This window comes from Aulonocara sp. 'chitande type north' Nkhata Bay, linkage group LG11 (assembly GCF_057382095.1).
Source record: "Aulonocara sp. 'chitande type north' Nkhata Bay isolate Kocher_YH1m ecotype deep benthic linkage group LG11, A_spYH_male_GT1.1, whole genome shotgun sequence".
NCBI classification, from domain to species: domain Eukaryota; kingdom Metazoa; phylum Chordata; class Actinopteri; order Cichliformes; family Cichlidae; genus Aulonocara; species Aulonocara sp. 'chitande type north' Nkhata Bay.
The window spans coordinates 8016360-8040020 of NC_141354.1; the positions used below are offsets into that span (position 1 = coordinate 8016360).

At 42.6% G+C, this 23661-nt stretch overlaps 2 protein-coding genes across 4 annotated transcripts in view; both read right to left on the bottom strand.

Moving 5' to 3' along the window:
• LOC147318421 (low-density lipoprotein receptor class A domain-containing protein 4-like) overlaps nt 1–7788 on the bottom strand; it is a 270845-nt gene extending 263057 nt beyond the window's left edge. The window contains exon 1 of the mRNA XM_086310349.1: nt 7662–7788. The gene's annotated coding sequence lies outside the window, so the exon portion shown is untranslated. The remainder of the gene's footprint in view (nt 1–7661) is intronic.
• Nucleotides 7789–10468: 2680 nt separating this feature from the next.
• The window catches only part of cep192 (centrosomal protein 192), a 33495-nt gene continuing 20302 nt past the window's right edge, over nt 10469–23661 (bottom strand). For all 3 annotated transcript variants that reach the window (XM_086310354.1, XM_086310352.1, XM_086310353.1), the window contains 19 exons: nt 23179–23376; nt 22620–22710; nt 21393–21572; nt 20995–21255; nt 20802–20923; nt 20079–20188; nt 19227–19386; nt 18883–18973; nt 18652–18718; nt 18436–18559; nt 17549–17654; nt 17242–17461; nt 16950–17026; nt 16558–16653; nt 15946–16065; nt 14786–14898; nt 14063–14189; nt 13607–13665; nt 10469–12010 (listed from right to left, as the gene is read on the bottom strand). In XM_086310354.1, the coding sequence (XP_086166480.1) occupies nt 11878–12010; nt 13607–13665; nt 14063–14189; nt 14786–14898; nt 15946–16065; nt 16558–16653; nt 16950–17026; nt 17242–17461; nt 17549–17654; nt 18436–18559; nt 18652–18718; nt 18883–18973; nt 19227–19386; nt 20079–20188; nt 20802–20923; nt 20995–21255; nt 21393–21572; nt 22620–22710; nt 23179–23376 (2455 nt within the window). In that variant the 3' untranslated portion in view covers nt 10469–11877. The remainder of the gene's footprint in view (nt 12011–13606; nt 13666–14062; nt 14190–14785; nt 14899–15945; nt 16066–16557; nt 16654–16949; nt 17027–17241; nt 17462–17548; nt 17655–18435; nt 18560–18651; nt 18719–18882; nt 18974–19226; nt 19387–20078; nt 20189–20801; nt 20924–20994; nt 21256–21392; nt 21573–22619; nt 22711–23178; nt 23377–23661) is intronic.

Genomic DNA, 23661 nt, shown 5'->3' on the forward strand with positions numbered 1-23661 from the left:
TAATCATCTGAGTCTCGCCCTGGGACCCGGGCTCATTAAAATGTACCGGTAAACTTGTCGTGTCACCGGAATCAGGTCGTCTCTCTGCTCCCCCCCTCTTAAGACACCTCCGTTTTAGACCGAAGCCAGAGAGCCACCTTCAGCTTCCTCACTGTCTCTGAGCTCTCCTGCTAACTTCCCTGCGAGTTCATCTGGAGTTCACTCCACCTTGTGATTTTTTTAAGTTGTAGCCTATGGCCCGAGGAACCCAGTCACAGTCTGCATCAATAATGCAAAGACCACAGACTGCTAACATCTCAGCATTAAGCAAGAGGTCTGCTCGACAACACGGCGCTCAAAGGCAGGCTGAAGACGTCTCAGACTATCTCAGCCACGAGGGAAGGAGCACCTATGCTGTTTAAAGGACACACACGCAAACAGAGCAGACACACAAGTACACTGAAGACATGAATTCTCTCTGTAGCTGTATAACACCCTCTTAGCACCAAGACATAATCAGGAGTGTGTGGTTCGTGTAGTCAGTCTACTGAGCAGGACTCAGTACAGCGTTCCTCAGCAAGGGTATGCCCACCTCACTCAAATACACACACTAAATGGAGAATACACACCCCGCTGCATCTCACCATCAATGTGCTGGGAAACATCTCCAGCTGTCACATTAAAAACATCTCAAACTATTCATGAATCGAGGACAACGCTGGTCCGTTTCCCCGCTGACTGAGATGTTATTGTTGAAACGACTCTTTTTCCTCACATTTTCAATTAGATTCATAGTCGCCAGCGCTGCCGAACGCTTTGCATAAAAGAGCCTGTAAATCTTTAATTCAAGTAAAATGGAATGAAGCTCAGAAGTGCAGGTTTTCAGGGTGCCAGCGTCGATGTGAAACGCGTGTATGCGTGTGTGTCATTCTCTGGTCTTTTCTTGCATGCAGGGACTTTACTGAATTATTAAATCACTACTTAGGCTTTGTGGTTAAATGAAGCTATGCAAACAAGGACGAACTGTATTAAAAACACTCTAGCAGTAAGTGAACGCATCGTTTGGCAAAACTGTTTCAACGTAGTCTGTGAAACACACTTAAAGAGTAAAACAATATCAAATCGCTGTCTCCAGCACTTTCTGGTTGTTTCTGGGGCTCCTTAACTACTTAATCATCGACTTAATACCGCCGCTTCTGGACTGCTCCTAATCAGTGTGGGAACTGTGGAGCCATTAGCCAAATGCTGAGGAGTTTCTCTCCTCTAAAGCTTGAGGGGCTGAAGAGATCTGGGCACCCAAAGAAGCAAAAGGCAAGATAAATGAAGAGAGGTGGGAACGGCTCCAGGTGGAGAGGAAAGCATGTTTATTCACAATACGCGCTTTCGTGACGGCTTACTTATGCACGCCTCCAAATATTAAACAAGTCTGCCACCTTCTCTTTTTGTGATTTGAAAAGTGCCACAGTGAGATGGAATGTATAATATAGCCGTCTTTTGTCAAAATCCAATTACTGGAATCTGAGATACTGCATATCAGATTAAACGGTGTAGCGCCACACGCAGGCCAGTTAATCTATCACGGAACAAAAAAAACACACATAGCTACGATGAATCGGTCTCACCTGGATGTAATCCAAATATAACCTGCATGTAAAGTGTCGCTGAGAAACAAATCAGAGTCTGGAAAAGTGAAGGATTCGTTCAGAGCTGGAATTTTACCAGTAGGAAAAAACAACAACGTTCAAATTATGTCTGATTATCAAAAACACAGCACACCAATGCCTGTTTTCATTTGTTTTCAAACATCAGTTACACAATATTTTGTGTATTAACGTATATTTTATCTGCATACAATAAAATAGTTGAGGAAAGAACTTTTTTCGCTACGCAGTTTACAGAAACATGATGACCACCGGACAAAATTTAAACTGAAAAATATAACTTATGTAGCTGAAATAAGCTCTTGTGCTCACTTTCACTTCACTAAAATTCAACTCAGGGGAGTGTGCTATTACATATAAATGCTTTTACCAACTACTCCATTCATGTTCGCCCTGATAACGGTTTTCTTAAAGGCTTTCCCATCCACGGTACACCTGCACAGCTTATTCCACTTACTCTGGCTGATTAGACTTCTGAGGACTGCGTGTGGGCGTGTACAGGCGCTGTTTTACTGACACCTTCGCCGCCCTTTTGTTAGCTCCGTCGGCCGTGTTAGGGGGGAACAAATTACACGTCTAAAGGTGTAATTTGTTCATTGTTAATCACACAGGGAAGTCCAGTGACCTGACAGAATTCCAGACATAGCTTCCCCCACTTTCACCCCGAGCAGAGGTCTACTCATCAGCCAAACGCGAAGACACCTGGCAGCCCTCGAGATGTGCGATGGGATGGAGTCATTCATCAGCTGTGTGACTGACTCTGCTGCTTAAACTGACAGTATCACACAGGCATTCAACATATTCCGGTTTAGGACTAATATTCTACATTCAGTTATTGAAAACTCAATTGTGTATTGTTTCCTGAGTTGCACAGAACAGAGCTGGATTTCCACTGGAGGACTTGTTAGACCCAGTAACCCTCGGTGAGGGGGTTAACAGCGTGCTACCCACCTGCAATGCTGCATACTGTGTGGCAAAGGTGAAACAGCTGCCTGGCGTGGCTGCAGGTTTCACACACCCTGCTGCCGGTGTGAAGAGAGAGCGGTGAATGGTTTAGCCTAATGTAATTAGTGGAACAGATATCAGAGCCGCTGAAGGTAAACTGTGGTAAATCACATTTGCTTGGTTCTTCATCACAGTTAGAACTTCTTTCTTTCTACTTTCAGGCTGCCGAACGTGTTAAATATATAATTCCCCGATGCTCAAGACAAACATTTTGAGAAAAACATCTTTTTCCCCCCATGTTTTTCACAGCTTTTTTTTTAATGCATAACCAAACATTATTTTTGGACCACGTTGACAGCTCTATCCTTGGTTTGGGTGTTGTTCACTATTTTATTTTATTTTTTTGCATTTATTTCAGGATTTAACAAGCATCGTCTAATCTGAATTTCAAAATAGTTACTTATTCAGATAAAAACAAATTTAATTCAGGTTTTTTTTCCTACAGATTTTATACTGGCATTTAAGTGATCTCTTAAATAAAATAAAAAAAGATTAAAAAGTAAAAAAAATCTGTTTTATAATTAGTTATAAACTCAGGTGACACTTTAGATGTGTTGTTTTGCCCAAGTAAATTTCAAAAACATTAAATTTTTTTAAACTCAAAACTTAAAAAAAGCTCCTGTTTTTTGCAGCTGTGGTGCACCTCGTCTCGATGACCAGTTTTCACTCGAGACGAGGTGCACAGAAAAAAACGTCTCTCCGGCTATGCACATATGTTTAAATCTAGCAAACTGTTTACACAATCCATGAAATCTCCAAAGGAGATGAAGAGGAGGATTGTGGTGTCAAAGCCGAACAGAAATATCTCTGTAAGGCTGCTCTGTGTTCGCTGAATGGCTGAGATTAACTTTCACACAGCTCACGCACCTTAATGCTGTGATTTCTGCAGGCTAGCACAGAAGAATATACCATGTTTTGGCAAATAAGTTCTTTGATCAACTATTCACGGTGTGCCAACTGGGGTTAAAAATAAAACCACAGCTTTTCTCAGGCGGCTTCACGCAGCACTTTGATCTCCCGTTTGACTAGCACAACATTTTTGGATGTATTCAGTCAGAACTCAGCGAGATGTACAGTTCTGGCCAAGAGGATATCTTTAAAAATACAGAAATTGGGATAGAGCTGTTAAAAATGTTTTCCTTTCTTTGGCGAGAATATGAAAATCTTGTTTGTGATCCATTTCAAAGGATATGCTACATCTCCAGCACGGATTCCTTTTTTTTTTTTAAGGAGATGCCAGATAACTTTTAAAGAAAATCGTTGGTATCACGCTGTTTTTCAATCCTTCTCAAGTTGTTGTAGAGGCGATCAGACTGAAGGAAAAAATGAGCTTGTAGCATAAAAAGAATGAACTCTTCTTGATTAATTCTGCAGCAGCATGAAAAATCTTTTCTTTTCTTTTAAAAGAACAGTTCCACAAAGAAGGAAAAGGTTGAACGTCTGATTTGTGCTATTTACATTATTTCCACTGGATAAAGTCACACGCACAACACTCGCTGCAGACATTTGTATGTACAAAGGCGCACAGTTGAATGAGCACAACCCAGACAAAGACACACACACACAAACACACGCTCCAAAGCAGGCTGGCACTCGTCTTTGCCCGTCTCGCGCCTTTCGCTCCACCAACACAATACTGTCACATTTTGGCGTGTCACATGGACTCGGAGACAGACAAGGCTGCATTATCAACAACTGGCTGGGGATGTGTGTGCGCGTGTGTGTGTGTGTGTGTATCAGAGCTCGAGTGTGTGCGTGAGAGTGAGAAAGAGTGTTAGAGTTCAGGTTAAGGCTGAGCCGTCAGCGGCAGACAAGCCCCATCAAGTCTCCCTCCTCTGTCTAACACGCACTCAGCCTCTCGCCTCAGGAGGTGAGAAGCCGCTAATTGGCAAAGGGCGAAACACACACACAGACACACACACACACTTGCTTTAACACTACACACACACACACGGACTGACGGTCAGCTACAGTCGTACACAGAATAGTACGAACAAAGAGACAGAAATACAAAGAGACAGATGGACACACACACACACACACAAGTCTGGCTCTGAGAGGCAACACTACAGTTTGTGTCTGCTGCGCACAGCTCGACCTGGTAGACGCGCGCACATTACTGTAGCTAATAATACACGCTGTCTGCCTGCTGACTTTCTCCTCAACTTTCTCACTTAGTTATTATTGCATGACTTGATGGTTTTTAGTCACTTATATATTAATAGACTCTTTGAGTTGAGCCTGCGCACAGAGCTGACCTTAAAAGAGGGAATGCTCGTCCTCTGCTCTTTGGTTTTCAAACAAAGCTCAATTAAACCTCAGCTGCCCATGAAATCAACTCTTTAGAAACCGTTTTTATGAGATTTATACAGACATGTCATTAAAATGGGTCATATTAAACGGGACTAATAATAGACAAATGTATTTTTCCAAGTTGCTTTTTGTCACTTGCAACATAAACTGCACAGTTTTAGGAGCCGCTGTTGCGTACATCGATGGAAAATTTGAACATCTAAAGTCTCAGAACAAACTGGGAAACTATAATGAATGACATTGTGTTGCCAACAACTTTGATCCTTCACATTTAAAATGATTTAAGTTACTTCATAACCATGCAGGGAACAGCAATGAGAGTTGGGCAGAATGGTAAAACCTTCCATCCAGCCACTAGTGGGCCATTCAAACCACGAAGCCAGGAAAATACTACAACTACAACCAAATTACAAAAAATGTCACCTAAAAATAACAATCTGGTAATCTAATTAGCAAACCTCTGATGGCTGATATATTTATCCAGTCGTCCCACCGTATATTGCAATGTTCTGGCTTCTTCCCGTCTCTCTAAGACTGAGTACAGGCACTATGAGAGAAGCTCGTTTCTGCTGCTTGTATCCATGATCTTATTGTTTTGGTCACTACCCAACAGACTGTTGTCATAGGTAAGAGTAGCACACAGATCAACTGGTGAAACACAGCTTTCATGCTCAGCTCTCTCTTTACCAAGGCATCTGTCAGTCTTCTAAACCACTCACCCACATCATGCACAGGACCTCGAGAGACTAGTGGAATAGACCCTATTCCAACTAACACTGCCCGAGATGTGGGATACAGTATTGGATAGGCTGGACTACCCAAAGAGAACCTACACAAGCACATGGAGAAGAAGCAAACTCTTTACAGAAAGGCCCCATTCTTCCTGTGCTGGTGACAGTACTAACCAGTGTACCAACATGCATCCAGCCACAGCTGTGAGAAGTTTAGACAGCAAACCAATAAAACCAATGTTTAAACAGTATTGTGTGCATGCCTCTCACCCTATGAGAGCTGGGATATTGTTCAGCACCCCTGCTCAACAAGCTTTACATCAACACCTCGCTTCATCACTGCTGCGACAAAAGGATAAAGACACGAGAGCACCCACTCCACACTGCTGCATACTGCTGCCACAGCCCAGGACTCTGACACGGCATCCCAAGAAGGTAAGCGCTGGGCTGAGTGTGTGTCAGCACTTTGTAAGGTTTGTACATGAGGGAAACAGAAAGGAGCTGGAACTTGAGAGTGTGCGTAGTGGGGAGGGTGGGGTCACAGACAGGTAAGCAGAGAGGGAGAGGGCAGAGCCAAAAACAGCACTAGCAGCACTAAATAATGCTTCAAAGCTCTTCTGCAGGTCTTGCACCGAGACCTTCAGGACAAGGAGAGCTGTGGTTGATTTGAATCATCTCTGACTGCTTTATGTACGATCAGCCATGCAGGCAAGGAACAAAAAAAGATTGGTAGAGAGAATTCAAGCACATGCAGACTCTACCAGACAGGGGGGGGAAACACACCCCTGCCCTTAATGCAGCTCACCCGAGAACAGAGCTCTGTAATAGAATTAATGTAAACCCGATCAGTGGGCTGGAATACAGTAAAGGCACAGAGCAGTGCTCTGCTCCTGCACAGCATCACATATAGATCAGCATGTTTAAAGACTGTATTCTGTTGAAATTTGGATCCATGGCTTTCTAAGATGTAGCAGACACTGTTTTTTTTTTTTTTTTTTTTTTGCTACTGGACCATTTCTGCAAATCTCTGCAGCAGAGGTTTAGGTTTAGCAGAGCCTGGGTTAAGATAAAACATGACCATGCAGAGAGTATGGGTCACTTCGGGAACACTGTGGATCACATGCATGACGGGTGCTTTTAGTTTAAGCTTCATCATCACCTTCTTAAACCTCCAGCCAGGAAGGCAGGGTGCACTATATGAAGCGTGGGAGGGAGTCATGGGGTTCCTTAAATAGGTATCGGTCTCAAACTGGGAATGATGGGGAAGATGTTTCTGTGCTCCCTTATCACCCTACTCTGTTGCACAACTGTGGAGCAACTCTTGCCTGATGGAGCTTCTCGTGAGTGGGACCAGCTTACGTGCACCGCGCGTTTCATTTGCATAGGGAAAAAGTTGGAGAGCCTGTGGTCTGAGATATGAGTGACAGCTCAGGTGATCACCTTCCTAATCTAGCTTCCCGGCTAGCTTGTTCATCAAATCACACAGAACATGACAGCTAACGACACAGGATGCAGGCAGGGGGGAAAGCACACCTCTCAGTGTGCGTGTGTGTGTGTGTGCGTGTGTGTATGTATTCAGGGCGATAAATGATAAGAGCAAGTGCGGAGGTCACGGTCAGTGGGGAGGCGGCGATGCCCCGCAGGGACAGAGGCATAGCGGACTGCTGCTGTGGCCCCGGCAGGATGGACGGCTGCCAGAGCTAGCCTGCTCGCTGCTAATTTAGCCTAGCTGTGCTGTCTGGCGCAGCTTGGAAAAGCGGCTCCAACTCTAACCAGCAACTTAAACAGTCTGGCTCAAAGTCAGCCGCCCCTCACGCCGGCACAGCCTCGCTAGCGTTTTTAGCCACATCAGCTAGCATAACCAGAACATTCCTGCAGCCGCCTACGATCACACACTGTGCATTTACCAAAAAAAAAAAAACAAAAAAAAACCCACATATAAATTACTCAGAAAAGGTCTCAGGCTTCCTACCTGTGAATGCAGCCGCTAACTTGCAAAGCCACCGGGTCTGCTTGTTTAAAGTCTGGTGTTGTGTTGCTAGACGTCAAGTCCAACTGCACTACAGTGGTTTCCAGTCTGGGAAGCAAAATAAAGCCCAGCTGTCCTACTGTACAGTACATGCTGCTGACAGCCGGGCTCTACACAACGCTTTGGCGACACCTGCTGGGCACACGGCATTTAACAGGCAAAGTAGTAAAAGTTTGATAACTCGCTGTTCCAGAGGTCACACGGGTCAGGAGCAGATTTGCAGCAACATTCCCAGTTCACCGCTTCACTCAGGGACATTTCACAGTGATGTGAAATCTTGCAGAATTTAAAAGAGCTAGACCATGCAGTGCTTTAAAAGGAGCTGATACAATGCCAGCATGACTGATCAAACCGAATACAAGAAATTCAAATCAAATTCAAATTTTATTTGTCACGTACACAGTCATACACAGTACGATATGTAGTGAAATGCTTGGACAACTGCTCGTGACCTAAAGAGAACAAAAAAGGAAAAGGCTATGAATAAGATAGGAAATAAATATGAAAAATTAAAAAGGGTCAATTTAACTAGGAAGGAATAAAATATAAATTAAGGTTAAAAATGAAATAACTGTACAACAAAATACACAATACACAATATAGAACTATATAAGAATGTATGAAGGAATCTAAATATAAATAAATATATACACAATAACAGCAGCTGTACAAGTATTAACCGGAAATGAAGAATATAGTGACCAGTGTTGTGCAAAACCAAAGTCCAGAAAGTCCAGTGTGTGTGTAAGAACCATATGTGTGGGTCAGTACTGTGTGGTGGTGTGATTGAGAGACCGTATCGCCTGCGGGAAGAAGCTCCTCCTCAGTCTCTCTGTGTTGGTCTTCAGGGAGCGGAATCGCTTTCCTGACCTCAACAGAGAGAACAGTCTGTTGTTGGGATGGCTGAGGTCCTTCACCATCTTCCTGGCCTTGGTCCAGCACCGCCTGCTGTAGATTGAGTGCAGGTCAGGGAGCTCGGAGCGGATGGTGCGCTCAGCTGACCGCACAACCCTCTGTAGAGCTCGTCTGTCCTGCATGGTGCTGTTCCCGAACCAGGTTAAGATGTTTCCCGCCAGGATGCTCTCTATGGTGCACGAGTAAAAGTTCCTGAGCACCTTGGAGGGCAGTTGGAAGTCTCTCAAGGGTCTGAGGTGGTAGAGACGCTGTCGGGCCTTTTTCACCACGGTGTTGATGTGACAGGACCATGACAGGTCCTGCGTGATGTGAACTCCGAGGTATTTGAAGCTGTCCACTCTCTCCACTGGGCACTCGTTGATGACGGGGGTCTGGTAGTTCCTCTCCTGCTTAGTGCTGAAGTCCACTATCAGCTCCTTTGTCTTACTGACGTTTAGAAGGAGGTTGTTCCTCTGGCATCAGTTCTCCAGATTCCTAATCTCCTTCAGGTAGGCCGTCTCGTTGTTATCAGAGATCAGGCCCACCACGACGGTGTCGTCAGCAAACTTGATGATGGTGGTGGAGCTGGTAGTGGCCACACAGTCATATGTGTACAAAGAGTACAGCAGGGGGCTCAGAACACACCCCTGGGGGGCTCCAGTGCTGAGAGTGGTGGAGGCTGAGACATGTCCGCCCATCCTTACTGCCTGTGGTCTGCCAGTTAGGAAGTTGGAGATCCACTGACACATAGATGAGCTGAGTCCCAGATGCTCCAGCTTGGTGGTGAGTGTGGAGGGAATTATGGTGTTAAATGCAGAGCTGTAGTCTATGAAGAGCATTTTAACATAATTCCCCCTTCTAGTGTCCAAGTGAGTGAGTGATGTGTGGAGGAGATGAGAGATGGCATCGTCTGTGGAACGGTTTGGACGGTAAGCGAACTGTAGTGGGTCCAGTGTGTCTGGTAGTGAAGAAATGATGAAGTCTCTGACCAGGCGTTCAAAACACTTCATCACTACTGAGGTGAGGGCTACAGGGCGATAGTCATTGAGAGAAGCAGGGTGGGGTTTCTTCGGGACAGGAACAATGATGGACTCTTTGAAGCATGTGGGGATCACCGACTGAGATAAAGAGATGTTGAATATCTCAGTGAACACAGGAGCTAGCTGGTATGCGCAGTCTCTTAGGATACGACCTGGGATGCCGTCTGGTCCTGCTGCTTTCCTGGTACTGGAATGTACTGTTATTCAGCTTTCCTTTATTCTCATTTGAATTTTTAAGGATTTAATGGCTTAATTGTTACCATTTTTATTCCAGCTAAGTCAGACTTTAATTTCAGGAAGTTTGCTTGAAGAAATCTGCTAAAATAAATCTGATTAAAAGTCAAATCTGGGATTTAAATAAAGCTAACTGAACAACTAACGCATGACTTTAGAGTAAGAAACATTTTCACTGTTCACTTGTTATTGTTAACGAACACGATGTCCAGAAATCCACTTACTAAAGCTCATTACATGGCAGCCAATCTGAATTTATACAGAGTAGTGCTTCCATCATGTGGAGGCTAGTTATGTCATTTATCCAAACCACTTAACAGAACTTGGATTTCTGAAAACACATCGCCTTCTTATAAAATAACTGGACTTTTGTTAGATTCTTTAACAAGTTGTAGCATTAAGTGAAAGCCTTATTGTACAGAAAGTCTGATTGAATGGACAAACAAACAAACAAAAAAAGTGAACATGAATATAAAGCTAGTGTTCAAGAATATATTTCATAAATCATATTTGTCCACTTTGATACCTTTCTGACAGCAATGTGGGCTAAAGGAAAAAAACAAAAGACACTGCACCTTCAATTGTCACAAAACTTTATTTAAACATATATTACATACAATATATTACATAAATGCTATTCAAAGCATGTGCAAATTGTAAATCAAAACATGTTGGGATGTTTAACAGTATACTGCCTTCATGTTAAAACCCACTACACAAGTAGGAAAAACTGTACAAAAGAATAGTGTTCTTCAGCGTGTTGTCACAATGTGTGGCACTAGCAGGTTAACAACACCCCCTTGATAAAGTTTCCCCATTTCCATCCCCTTCAATATCAAAACTGATTATGGAAGCAAATCCAAAACCCCCCGAGCAATTTTTGCCATTTGCCCCAGAGCCAAAAGAGGAAACAGGGAGATAATTTTCTGTGAGTGGAACAGTGATTAACACCAGTTTTGCCATGGCAACCATACTGAACAGACCTGGCAAGCTGCCGAATGAAAACCCCACCAGAGGAAACTCTTTTAGCATGTAATAACAATCATTAACCATCCTAATGTTGCTGTGAGCTGCCCTGAACATGACTAAATTAAGTACATCTGGGCTGTTTGGAATGAGCCTTGGAGGTTGTGGGGAAGTCAACACATGGTGCTGACAAAGGCTACTGCGCAGGTGGGCCCTGCAAGATGAAGAGCCATCTCCATAGAAACAAACACGAGTACAGAAGATTAGGAAAATGTTGTGAGATGCAGACAGAGCTAGAATAGCAGTTTTAAAATGTACTCCAGCAAAACTGAAGCTTTAAATCTATTCGGGTCCTTGTTTCAGTTAGGAGGTAATGGCAGAGATGACTCCACAGAGTTCTCAGACAAAAAGGTATGTATCCACTGTGTAACAACAAACAGGCAAAAATGTGGCTTTTCCAAAAACAAAATCCCTGCAGTGATGTTACCAAACAGCAAACAAAGGCATTCCTGCATGCCCAGCTCCAATTAATTCCAAAGTATCTCAGCTGGTGCCGCTACTGTCCGACAGACCATGGCAACAGCAATGCTACTTTGTGACATGACTCAGAGAGAAAGCGAAACACCAGATCCAGAGTCAAGTGACAAAATGCATTAGCTCTCTGGAACGCCGGGGCCGTGCAGACTAATTGTGAGCTGGACAGATTCAAACTACTCAGCTTCAGGCACAAACAGGCGCAATCGTTTTTCATCGGCCAGCTGAGGACACCTGTGCCTTATCCACAGGCAGCTGGGGCTGTGTTGGCAGGAGTCTCAGTCAGTCCCCCTCAATCAGCTATAGCGTGCATCTCCAAACATGACGACAAGGAAGGATTTAAATCCAGAGGCTGACATTATTTGATCCTTAGACCTTATGCCTCTTATTCTGTCACTCACATCTCTCCCACGGTGAAGAGAACAGAGAGGAGCACCACCCAAAGCCAGGCGGCACGACGAGGTGGCGTGGGATGGTTAAAAACGGTGGATTCAAGGCAATGCCTCACCAGTCAGCTGAATAACAAGACTTCCGCTTGTTTCTGACTGGATGAGCAGCAAGCCGCTGTGTCCGCCTGCGGTACTGGGCTTGAACTGGACGGGTAGCTTCAGATAGTGCTGGGATCTAAAGGTCGAGGAAGAACAAAGGCGGTTACTGAACGGCTGGAACAATTTGAAATGTGTGCATATACATAATGTGAAGAAGCACAAATATAGATTCAAAATGCATTCAAATATGCACTGCACTCATCTAAAAATAAATAAAATCCTACACTGTCACCGTTTCATATTGTTTCAAGTATAATTGATATCAGTCACAACCACTTTGCACAGTGATGGAACACTTGAACCTGAAATGAACAGTCCGTCTACTATTAATGCATCTTTTAGCCATTCTACAACAAAGCTTTAAAAAGTATTTTATTTGTGGATTAATTACTGTTTTCTAATGTTGTACAGAACAAATAATGAATCAATGGTGAAAACAATCACATGATGCAGCCATATATGGTAAATGGTAAATGGCCTGTATTTATATAGTGCTTTTACTAGTCCCTAAGGACCCCAAAGCGCTTTACATATCCAGTCATCCACCCATTCACACACACATTCACACACTGGTGATGGCAAGCTACATTGTAGCCACAGCCACCCTGGGGCGCACTGACAGAGGCGAGGCTGCCGGACACTGGCGCCACCGGGCCCTCTGACCACCACCAGTAGGCAACGGGTGAAGTGTCTTGCCCAACGACACAATGACCGAGACTGTCCAAGTTGGGGCTCGAACCGGCAACCTTCCGATTACAAGGCGAACACCCAACTCTTGAGCCACGATCGCCCCCCATATCAATGACTAGCACTAATAATCCATTCATAACTAGCAGAAAATGAATGCAGGGATTAACTACAGCAATTTAAGGTCCAGTTTAAATTTTAGATGGTTAGAGGTTAGAGAACTACTTCAACTATACTGGTTATATATTCAAGTTGGCTTTTGGTCAGCTTTAGATACAGAGGTATTTCAGAACCAAATGCTTATACTAAGACCCATACAAGGGAAACTGGAGAAGCATTTCTTTAAACCTGTGGTCATCGTAATGAGATCCACAACATGCTGGGAACACCACAATCACAAATCCACACACAGCAGTGCTCACAGCACACCTATCGCAAAGCTGGGGGAGGTTCAGGTTGTGACACTGTTTCACATAACTGTCATGCTTCACTATGGAATGTGTCACAGTACTTTCATTTTATTGGTGAAGCAAATACATTTCAGTATTTCATTTCCATACTAGGCATCATTTTAGCCACTACAAAACAACAAATAATGTGCACATTCTGAACACCGTTCCTCACCAGCACAGCACAACACAACACAACTGGTACCTGTGACCGGGCCGCCCCTCCAAACGCCTTTGTCAGGCAAAAACATCACTCGTACTCAGGCCTCAAGTATATACTCTAGAAAGTTAGATCATCCTCCTGGTCCCAGCTTCTCACAGGACCTCCCCACAGTGAGCATTCACAATGGGAAAATGACATTATGCAGTCTCCAAGTTAGACCACAGAACATCTTTTTGATTAAACGTGATCTAACCAACTACTCAGTTGTATGATAACAATACCAGAAAACTTCAAGAGCTCCAAATAAGCCTAAACCAAGTCTAAAAGCAGCAATCAAAAGGTTTGTGTTTGTTGTAATAAACATCAGACTCACCTCAGAGAATATCTGGAATGCTTGATGTAGAAAGGCTCACTAGGGTTTACAAATGTCAGCTGCAAGTCAATTAGAGAAGCCACACATCACATATCAAATCCATGCAAAGCACAGTGACAAGTGTTAGGGGTGTTACTGTATTTTTCACTCAGTATAATTACATCAACTCAGGCATGCAATTTCTTTTAGTGGTACAGAGAATCACAAATATAGTCAAGGTATCTCTACTTCTGCTTCCTTAACACATTATGTCATCTCCAGGGGCAACTCACACTTAAAGAATGACTTCTTTTAAAACACTCTCATATCTTACTTCCTTGCTTGTGTTAACCCTGTGACAACTTCACTTTTCTGACATGATCTTACTGCATTTGCATGTAAGTGAACTTCAGTTTCTGCTGCAGTAGGCAAGAAAAAAAAAACCTTACACCTTCATGAGAATAAATTATGCCCCACCTCATGCATGTCGGACGAGTTGTTGCGGACGTTGACCTTTAGAGAGCTGGACTCACCCACCCGTGTGGCAGGGAAGGTGTACAGGTCCTGTGGTGAATACACACCCCTCCGCACGACCTCCTCCTGGCTAAGGATTACAAAATGTGCCACTTTAAACGGGGGGCATAACCATCATGAAACAACCGGGAATTCACAGTGACTCAGTGTTTAAAAACAACATAACTACGGTATGAATTTAGGTTGAAAGGGGTCCTATAATTGGGGTTTTTTTCAGTCAAATATGCTGTCAGAGTGGGGGATACTCAATTTAAAAATGCACAAGTTTAGAAAAAAAAATAGTTTGTATGAGTGATCCACGCACAAGCCTCTGGCTATGACCACAGAAACCCCAACCACCTGCAATTCAAACCTTCTGTTTGTGAGTAGCAGCCAATCAGTTGGCCTGAAGGGATAGGAGATCAAAATCACTCCATGTACTGAGAACCTGTATAAAGGCCAAGTACAGGATAGATAATCATGCAGAACTACTCTAGCAGGGTACAGGGATAACTGTTAGAATTCAATTCTAGCACAGCCATTTCATAAAATCATCTTCTTGATTTCCTCCCATCACTATAGCTAACCTAAATTTACTAAATAAACCCACATGTGCTACATAAAACAATATTCTTGTGTTTTTTCTGAATGGGATCTCCCTCCATGATTAGATTTAGGTGGAGTTACCTGATTTTGCTAGATGAGGACTCGGGTCTCTTCTTGGTCTTGACTGTGGCCTCTGTCTTCACTAGAGAGCAGTCTCCTTCCTGTGGTCCTCCTACTGGTCCAGATTTTGTTCCCTTTGGACACAGACATTTAAGATTCAGCCTGTTAGCTTTCAGTGCAACTTAAAAACTGCTGCTCACTAAAAAAAAAAAAAAAATACAAAAACACCTGAATCTAACACCATTTATCCCTGGGAGACATACAGCTACGTGCTGGCTTACTAAATTATATGCAGAGACTTTGACTTAGACAGTTAGCTGTAGAGCTAAATATGAGTGTTATGTTTTGCATTTTGGTTTTCCAAAGTTTTACAAACTAGAGTCACAGATTGGTATTTAACTCTACTCAAAGACTCTGCATTCCACTTTAAACACTGCATCTAAAAGACAAAGCAACAACAAGAAAAGCACTAGCATCACAGCCACTTAACCTACTCATGTGGAGCCATCTCTCTGACATCCCACTTGCTGTGCATGTATGCTCTTAAGTTAACTGATTCTGTCATAACACTTCACTTTAAAGTGTTACACACAAGAAGCCCGCAGGCCCTTCTCAGCAGGGTGGCTCTCCTTCCCATCCCACAACCCACTTGTCTCATTTGTTAATTCTGTCACTTACACTACAAAGCCACAGTCAAGGTACTGCTAATATGTGCAGCTTATTTTAAAGTAACTGAAAGTTAACATCACAATGTGCCTCTGTAGTGAAAGCACTGGCCATATCCATATTTTTTTGACTGAATATCAAATATCTAAAGCAAAGTAGATTAAAATTTGTCTGAAAGTACAGTTTGTGCTATAGAAAACAAACTTGAACTCAGTTTTGTTTTTAATGCCATTTTTTAAGAAAGCTGAAGGTGTACCAGGATTCCAGTGCCTCTTATGTACTACAGAAGAACAACTTTTATTTTCCCTCATTATGGTGTTGAAAACCTGCATGATTAGTGTTGCTACACAGGAAGAGGGTCCTGGGAGAGGCCCTTCTGTGTGTGGTTTCTGTGGGGTTTTTTCTGAATGACTGAAAAATAAGCTGGGAAAAACTCTTTCAGAGAATAGATTCTATATTTTGAGGAGTCTACTTCCTGGTTTAAGGGGAAGGGGGGAAAAAAAAAAAGTCCTCACAGTGCCACAGAGCTGGAGGCGGATTCGGGTTTTCTGCTGGGGCTCAGACACAGGGTGGCACTCCAAGTCCCAGAATTGGGCATAGTCCCCTCTGTCCCTGGGCAGAAAAGTGATGGGCACCTAAAAAGATAACAAAAAAACAAAAACAAAAAACAAAAAAAAACATTGTAAGATGCAACTGGATTTTATTTAACCTCATAAAAACATCTTACTACAGAGTTATGCTTCTAGATGGAAAGTATAAACTTAAATTCACCTCAGTGTTTGATTTAACCAAACATTTAAAACTCACAGATGTGATACATAACAGAGTAACATAGAAACATCATTTTGAATGTGTCACTTGACTAAAAAGAGAATTCCAATGTTAACAGTAAAACCGTATTTTGTGAAAGGAACAATAAAATTCATGAAAGTTTTAATAGAACACCAATTTAAAAATGTAAAAACAATAAAACTAGATTTTATAGGTTTTATGATTGGCCATTAGATTTTTTTTTTTTTTTAATTAAAAAGGATCCTTTTCCCTGTGAAAAGCATTTGCTGGAAATCTTTGTCCCTTTATAATGACCTACTTTAAATATTACTGGCAAGTCTACTGCGAGTACCTACCTGCATCTTCTCATGGGCTCCCAGGGTTCCAGAAACCCTGGAGCATCTGAAAGTCGTGTAGGTGGCCCGGTAAACGTCTCCGCTGTTGTCAACCCCCTGAAGAGAGAGTGAGGGAGTGAGAAAGGACCACAGTTTGTAACAACATAAGCTTGGATCAAAGCAGCCAATAACATTTATGTATTAGAAACATAATACATAAATCGAGGGTGCGAACAAGTACAAAGTAATTACTAAGGTAGTTCATGAAACAAAACGAATCTCACAACACTCACATACAAAAGTAACTTCAAAATAAACTACAAAGCCGTAAAAGCAGAGATCTCCCAAGAGATATTCAAGAGGAGCAGGAGAAAACAGCTAATAGAAGAAAGGAGGGAGGAGAAAAAAAGCACCTTGACATATGGAGGAGCAAATGATGACAGGTACCACCTCACTTCCACGTTCCCATTCTGCACCTCCAGCTGGGCCTCTGAAGTACAGGAGCAACATAGAGACGTTCAGTCTCCCACAGGAATAGATGCATCACGTGCTACCTACAGACCACGACTAAAAACTGACAGCCTGGAAAGTATTTCATGTTTAAACTGAAAGATAATTGTTGTAAAACTGTTCAGACACGAGCACAATGTAGAGCTTTAATGTTGGTCAGAGCAAGTTACTTCCAGCGGTAAGCCATGTTCCTACCTGATGTCTCCCCTGAGGGTGTGGTGGGGAAGACTATGGTCTTGTTGTTGATCTCTACCATGGCCTGAGGCATCTGTGGGGTAAGTGATGGCCTTGTGGTGAGCCTGCCCACAGGCAACAAGGGGGTAGCAGCCTGAGGAGGCAGGGCTGACAAACTTGTATCTGCTGGGGCTGTAGACACATCCAGAGCAAGGTCTCGACGGATCTGAACCTTAATAAACTGAAACCAGCTCAGATTTAGCTCATGTCAGTTTCTCACAGTCTGTCAGTGTTGTTTGGAAAAAGAAAAGTTGCTAATATCCCATACCTTCTGTTGACCATCACACTGGACATAAATCTGTCCACTCCAGGGAAGCAGGGAAGATTTAGTTGCCAATGACGGGTTGGGGCTGATCAAGATCTGCAGGTGGCACCTTGGTTTATGATAATGACAAAATTAGACGCAAACATAACATTCAGCAGATTTATGCACACATTAAATTAGGATTCGCTTGTCTGTTGTCCTTCTAGAGCCACTGTAATGGCAAAAGTTATGGAATCAGACATGTAAAAGGGTTACCGCATTCAAATCTGGCCCATCTCCCCTTAAAAATAAAAAAATAATTTCCTCAAGTGTATGAACACAGTAATCCTTCAGCTTGATTTTCGGTTGCAAGGAGGAAAATCTAGTGATAGTGCAGGAGGTGTGCATGTTTTTTGTTTTTTTTCCCCAGGAAAAAACTCCAGTATTTTCAATGTGCTCTATAGTGAAACAGGATGACACAAGCCACAGTTCTGCAGAGACCATCTGCCCTGAGGGATGAAATCAAGGTGCATGCTAACAGAAAATGCTGAAGGTCATATCCTGAGAAGCAGCTCCCATGATCATTCAGGATGGTTTCAAAGAGAAGTCAATATTGCCTTTTTACTCTACACACCAACCTTATGTCACACAGAGGGAAATGCTTCAGAACAGGAGTGAATGAAGCCAGACATTGTTGGGAAGATGATCTTGTAGAAAAAGATCGTGGAATATTTTGATTACACCTCATATTACATCTGTGAAAAAAATCCACTGGACCTCATGCTAAAGTGTTCCAAATATTCAGTTGATGCGTAACGTGATGCAATCACATCAAGTGTGAGAAATGCAGAAAAAAAAAGAGAATACAGAGAATTTGTAACCAAAAACTCTTGACTCAAGGGTATTCTTACTGTGGCTCGATAACTCCATGCTGTGGGGTGATCGTGAGGCAGTGGGCAGGCCAGGACAAATCAAAGCTCAGCTCTCTCGAAGTATTGTTTCGGATCTGAACTTGACTGGTGGTGGATGCACCATCTAAAAACAACAACAACAAAAATTCACTGGTTGCTCCAGCCAAACTAACAACCAAGCTTGCTTAGTACTCTTGAAATCTGTATTCAACTCACTGATGGTGGGAGCTGCAAGGACGAGCTGTTCTGGGTGAATAGTCCAGGACTGTAATTGCTCTGAAGCCTGAAGAGGGTAAAAAGAAGATAATCTACATTCAAAAATGATACATTTTTCACATGAAATAGAGTGAAGCAGAGATCTAAATCTCAGTCAGTTTAAAAAGCCCCAAAGTAATCAATAGTCATTGAAAGAAACCATTAAAGTTGATTAAGAAGGGCTTACAGTACCTTTAAGGAAGGCTCTGCCACTCTCAGTGCTGGACCCTGGGGACCTTTCACTGGCAGCACATCCAGAGACACATTGCCATTTGAAGACCCACTGGGAATCACACAAGACCATTAAACTGTGCATTCTTATCAATGCAGAGTTATCAAAGAGCAGGAATACACAAAGACAATTGATAATGTTGCATCATAATTTTGAATGTGTTTACTAATCTAAAACCCAATAAAATGAATATGCTGTACGTTGAGCAACGGTCTTTTGTTTTCTGACATGTACTTGGATCCCCATATTGGTGATCGCACTGCTATTAAGATGGAACAGACCCGTGTATATTCCAGCAGGTTACCTGTCTGTCTCTGAGCTGGACTTTGCAGACGGTAGCAGCAGAGCATGCTCGCTCTCCTCAAAGTCTGTATTCTTAGTACTTCCAAGCAACGACACCACCACCTTACTCATGTTGCCGTAGAAGATGTGGGCTTCATTGGGCCGCTGGGGCAGGTCACAGGCTACACGGGAGGGAAATCATTCGTCAAATTTTAAGCAGTGAATCAGATGTAAAGATGTTCAGAATCAAAATATGAATCTCTGCTGCCTTAAATTTTATGTTCATGTTCTCTTAGGCTTTATTCAGCCATGCAACTTTGTCCTCGGCTGAGTGATTTCTGCTAAACAGTCTTTGCTCAACTTGTCCCAAAGCTTCAGAACAAAATCTGATATTTCCAAAGCATATCTGGGATTAAGTTGTTACCTTTTAATACTTTCTCATCACTGCTAAAAAAGAAAAAACACCAGTGGTACCCTTCAGCCTCCTAGTAGATACACTTATGGTATGATTTGAAGCTCCTGCATCTGCTCGTTCCAGTTATCGCATTCACAAACTTGGGTGTCCATGCCAGCTGCCCAACATCCCGCAGTCTTTTAAAAGCTGGTAACAAGGATGTCGTTTTGTGCAATTTTTCCTAATGTCAATATGTAGATATTCTACTACATCCAAAATAGTAGTTTTAGTTTTTTTTAATAAAAAGGGAAAAGGCTGTTTATTTCTATGTGAGACACTTAAGTTAAATTAAGTTTTAGGTTAACAACGCAGTAAAATGGAACATGAAATGTGCAGGTTATTACCATCATCTATGGAAAGTTTTCAACTGCTTTAACCTTGAGATCAGAAAGGAATTCCCCTCCCAGCATGGTATCTTACCCTCTGCAACATATTCTTCTCCCAAGAACTTCTCATTAAAATCAATGTTTTTCAGCAGACTGTTGTCAGACAGGGCCTTCCGTGCAACTTCTGGCTTGCTCTGAAGCAACCTGACAGAAAAAAATAAAGAGATGCATAGGACTGAAAAAGTCCTGCCAAAAGCATCTGGAAAAGGCTCTGTAAACATTTTAATGATTCAGAAACGATTTATGGCTTTGTTTGTGCACAAGCGTCATCATTACTATAAGGATATAAGACAAGAAGAAAGAAAGATGGACACTTAAAAAAAATAACTTTAATTGGCCCCCTTTGGACTTTACGGTAGAAAATAAAAACTTTAAGGAATTACTGATGCAACAATTTCAGTTACTCTTCATTGCTCTTATTGCAGCATTTGTAAAATCAGTTTACAGGGCCACATAATTTTTTTCTGAACCTAATACAAACTCATACAGTGATAAAGTTAATCTATTTAAGTACTGCTCTGGCCATTACCGAACAGAACAGAAGGCCATTTTAATGCTGATGTAAAGCGACACAGATAAAATCCCTTCCTTCCACAGAGATCCATATTATTTGAAGCCATCTTTACTACAAGAGAGCTTTAACTTCTCCTAATGATCGTTTAGATTTAATTAAATCACTATCAATTTGAATCCTGTGAACTATTACCATTAACACTTCAACAGTCCAACTAGAAAACTAAATGCTGGAAGGTCTCACCTCCTGTACTGCTGTCTGGAGACCTCATCTCCACAGAATAGGTAGATTGTAGCCAGCAGTGCACTGGCTAACTGACAGAGGTTCTGTTCTCTTTGGGTGGACTTCATTAGCACAGTGATCACCTGAAAATTCAAATTGATAACAAGTTCAAGTATACACAGAGAAAAATCAACACAAAAACAAAAACTCTTACCTCTTGGGTTCTTTCCTTCAGTACAAACTGTGAAGGCGCGAGGCTGATGACTGAGGGCTCCATAAGTGATCGTGTTTGCACGTCAGAGAAGGCCACAGCTTTGATGAAAGCAGCTCTGGAGCCTGTGTTCCTCACACACAGACACACTTTGCTCACGCAGCCAACAGCGATGTCGGTCAGTGTTGCCACGTAGCCATCTGCACGTTTCCTCTGGTCTTCTAGAATGATGTTGCTGGTGCCGCCATAACCCGACAGTGGAATCTAAGGATCAGAGACACGGGAATGAAATTAATCACAGATGCAGAAAGTGAAAAGAGCGTGACAAAAGAGGAGTAAAACTGTGATAGGAGAAACTATAATGCGTTTGATGATTTTGGTTTTAACGGTCACATCCTCACAGTGAATTTGACTCCGGGCTGTGAAGGTCGAACTCCAGATTGTTTGATCTCCAGCTTGGCCAACATGCAGGCCACTCGGGTGGGAGCAAAAAGAAGGTGGACGGTCACATCCTCTCTGGGACGGATGGACAGCTCTCCATGTCGGGTTAGACGTTCTTCGGGACTGAACAAACTCTGGAGCTGAAGAAGAAATGGAAGACCAAATTAAGGAAATTCAACACATGTTAACTACACCCATCAGTCATAACATTACAACCATCTGCCTAATATTGTGTTGGTCCCATATCGACTCCAACAGACCCCTAAAGTTGTGCTGTGGTATCTGCACCAAGATGTTAGCAACAGATTTAAGTCCTGTAAAGTGGACTTAAAGGATCTTAAAGGATTCTTGGGCCTCCAAGAATCACACTTGTTTGTTCAGCACATCTCACAGATGCTCGACTCGATTAGTATCTAGGGAATTTGGAGGCCAAGTCAACTCGTTCTTGCACTCCTCAAACCAAACCAAACATTGCTGAATCATTTTTGCTTTGTGGCAGGGTGCGCTATCCTGTTGAAAGAGACCACAACCATCAGGGCGTACAGTTTCCATGAAAAGGTGTATGTGGTCTGTGGCTATGCAGCCTAATTTCCTTCGGGATTAATAAAGTATTCTGATTCTGATTATACGCAACAAACAGTGAGGAACTCTGTATCCTGACAACTTTCAATCAGAACCAGCTTGAACTTGACCACATGGGCCAGGTTCAAGCTGGTTCAAAGCTAAAACTTTGCTCTCCATGTGCCTCAATGAGCCTCAGCTACGCACGACCCTGTCGCTGGATCACCACCACTCCTTCCTTGGACCACTTCGGATACATACTGACCACTGCAGACCCAACAAGACACCCCAACTCACTCAAATTGTTACACTTGCCCATTTTTCCAGTTTCTAATACATCAACTTTGAGGACAAAATGTTCACTTCCTCCCTAATATATCGCACCCACTAACAGGTGCCATGATGAAAAGATAATCAGTGTTATTCACTGCAGTCAGTGGTCAGAATGTTATTCCTGATCAGTGTAGATTCCACTGTGCCAGATTCCCAATACACAAGAAAAGTAGTAAAAAAAGAAAAACACACAGTTCCAACCAGTACATCAGGAAAAGAAAAGAAAAACCCAACCAAACAAACAGTATGCGCTACTCACAACAACACACAACAAGAATAGAGATGATGTGCACCTGAAAACAATCTTGGTCTTGGCCTCGAATAAGCAGGCGCAGCTGCTGTGTGGCGTCAGTCGAGTTGTTCCTAAGGACCAGCTTCTGTTGGCTAAAAAAACAAGCGCTCTTGGTTACGTGACAACAGTCAGTGTACACAGTGCTCTCCGTCTAACTGGACCTTTGACAGACTTTGAACACTGACAATCATTTTCCTACTTCATGTACGAGTAGCTGGGTCAAATCTGGATCTAGCTAAAACTTTAAAGAATACTTGTTGAGGGGGATTTAGCCTGCTTACTGCTGTCTCTTCTATGCTGCCCTTCAGCGAGTATAAATAAATTGTGCATTATGTTGAAATAGCTTCTGAGGAATAACACTCCCGGTAGATGCCCACTGTCCCTTCTCATGAATAACATTATACAAGTCTTAATAGAATAAGATGGACCACTGGGCCTTGAGATTTTTATTGATTACTTTCCAATGAATAATTGATACCTATAACATGTTTTCTTTTTCTGCAAGTGTGTAGCTGTGAAATTAATGAAAAACTGAAGAAAAAAAAAAGAAAACTGCTTACACGGCACGTCCCAGGGTGACTCCTCCCCAGGCTACAAACTGCTTGTTAGAGAGGATTGGTGGGACGTTATTGGTCAGACCAGGGCCGCACACTGCTGCAGAGGGGAGTGCATGCTTTCCAGAGTCCTCAGGGGTTACTTCTCCTTTCAGTGATACCTCATACTGAGGGCCGGACAGTAGCACCAAAATGGTGAGAAGGCTGGAATATAAAGTTAATTGTAAGAATTGAGTTTACAATATATTACAACACTTTGGAGGGGTTTCAAAGTTACAATCCAGGACTGCTGTATGAGTATAGTTCATTAAAATGAAGAGTCATTAAAACAAAGATATATTTAGAGTCCTAAAAGGCACCATTATATACATTTGCTGGTAATTTCAGAGTCAGACTGGATTAAATTACATCAATACAAAAGATACAGGGTTATAAGTCATTTCAATGCACGCCTCCTATCAATCAGGACTGCTGTCACAGTCGTTTTTT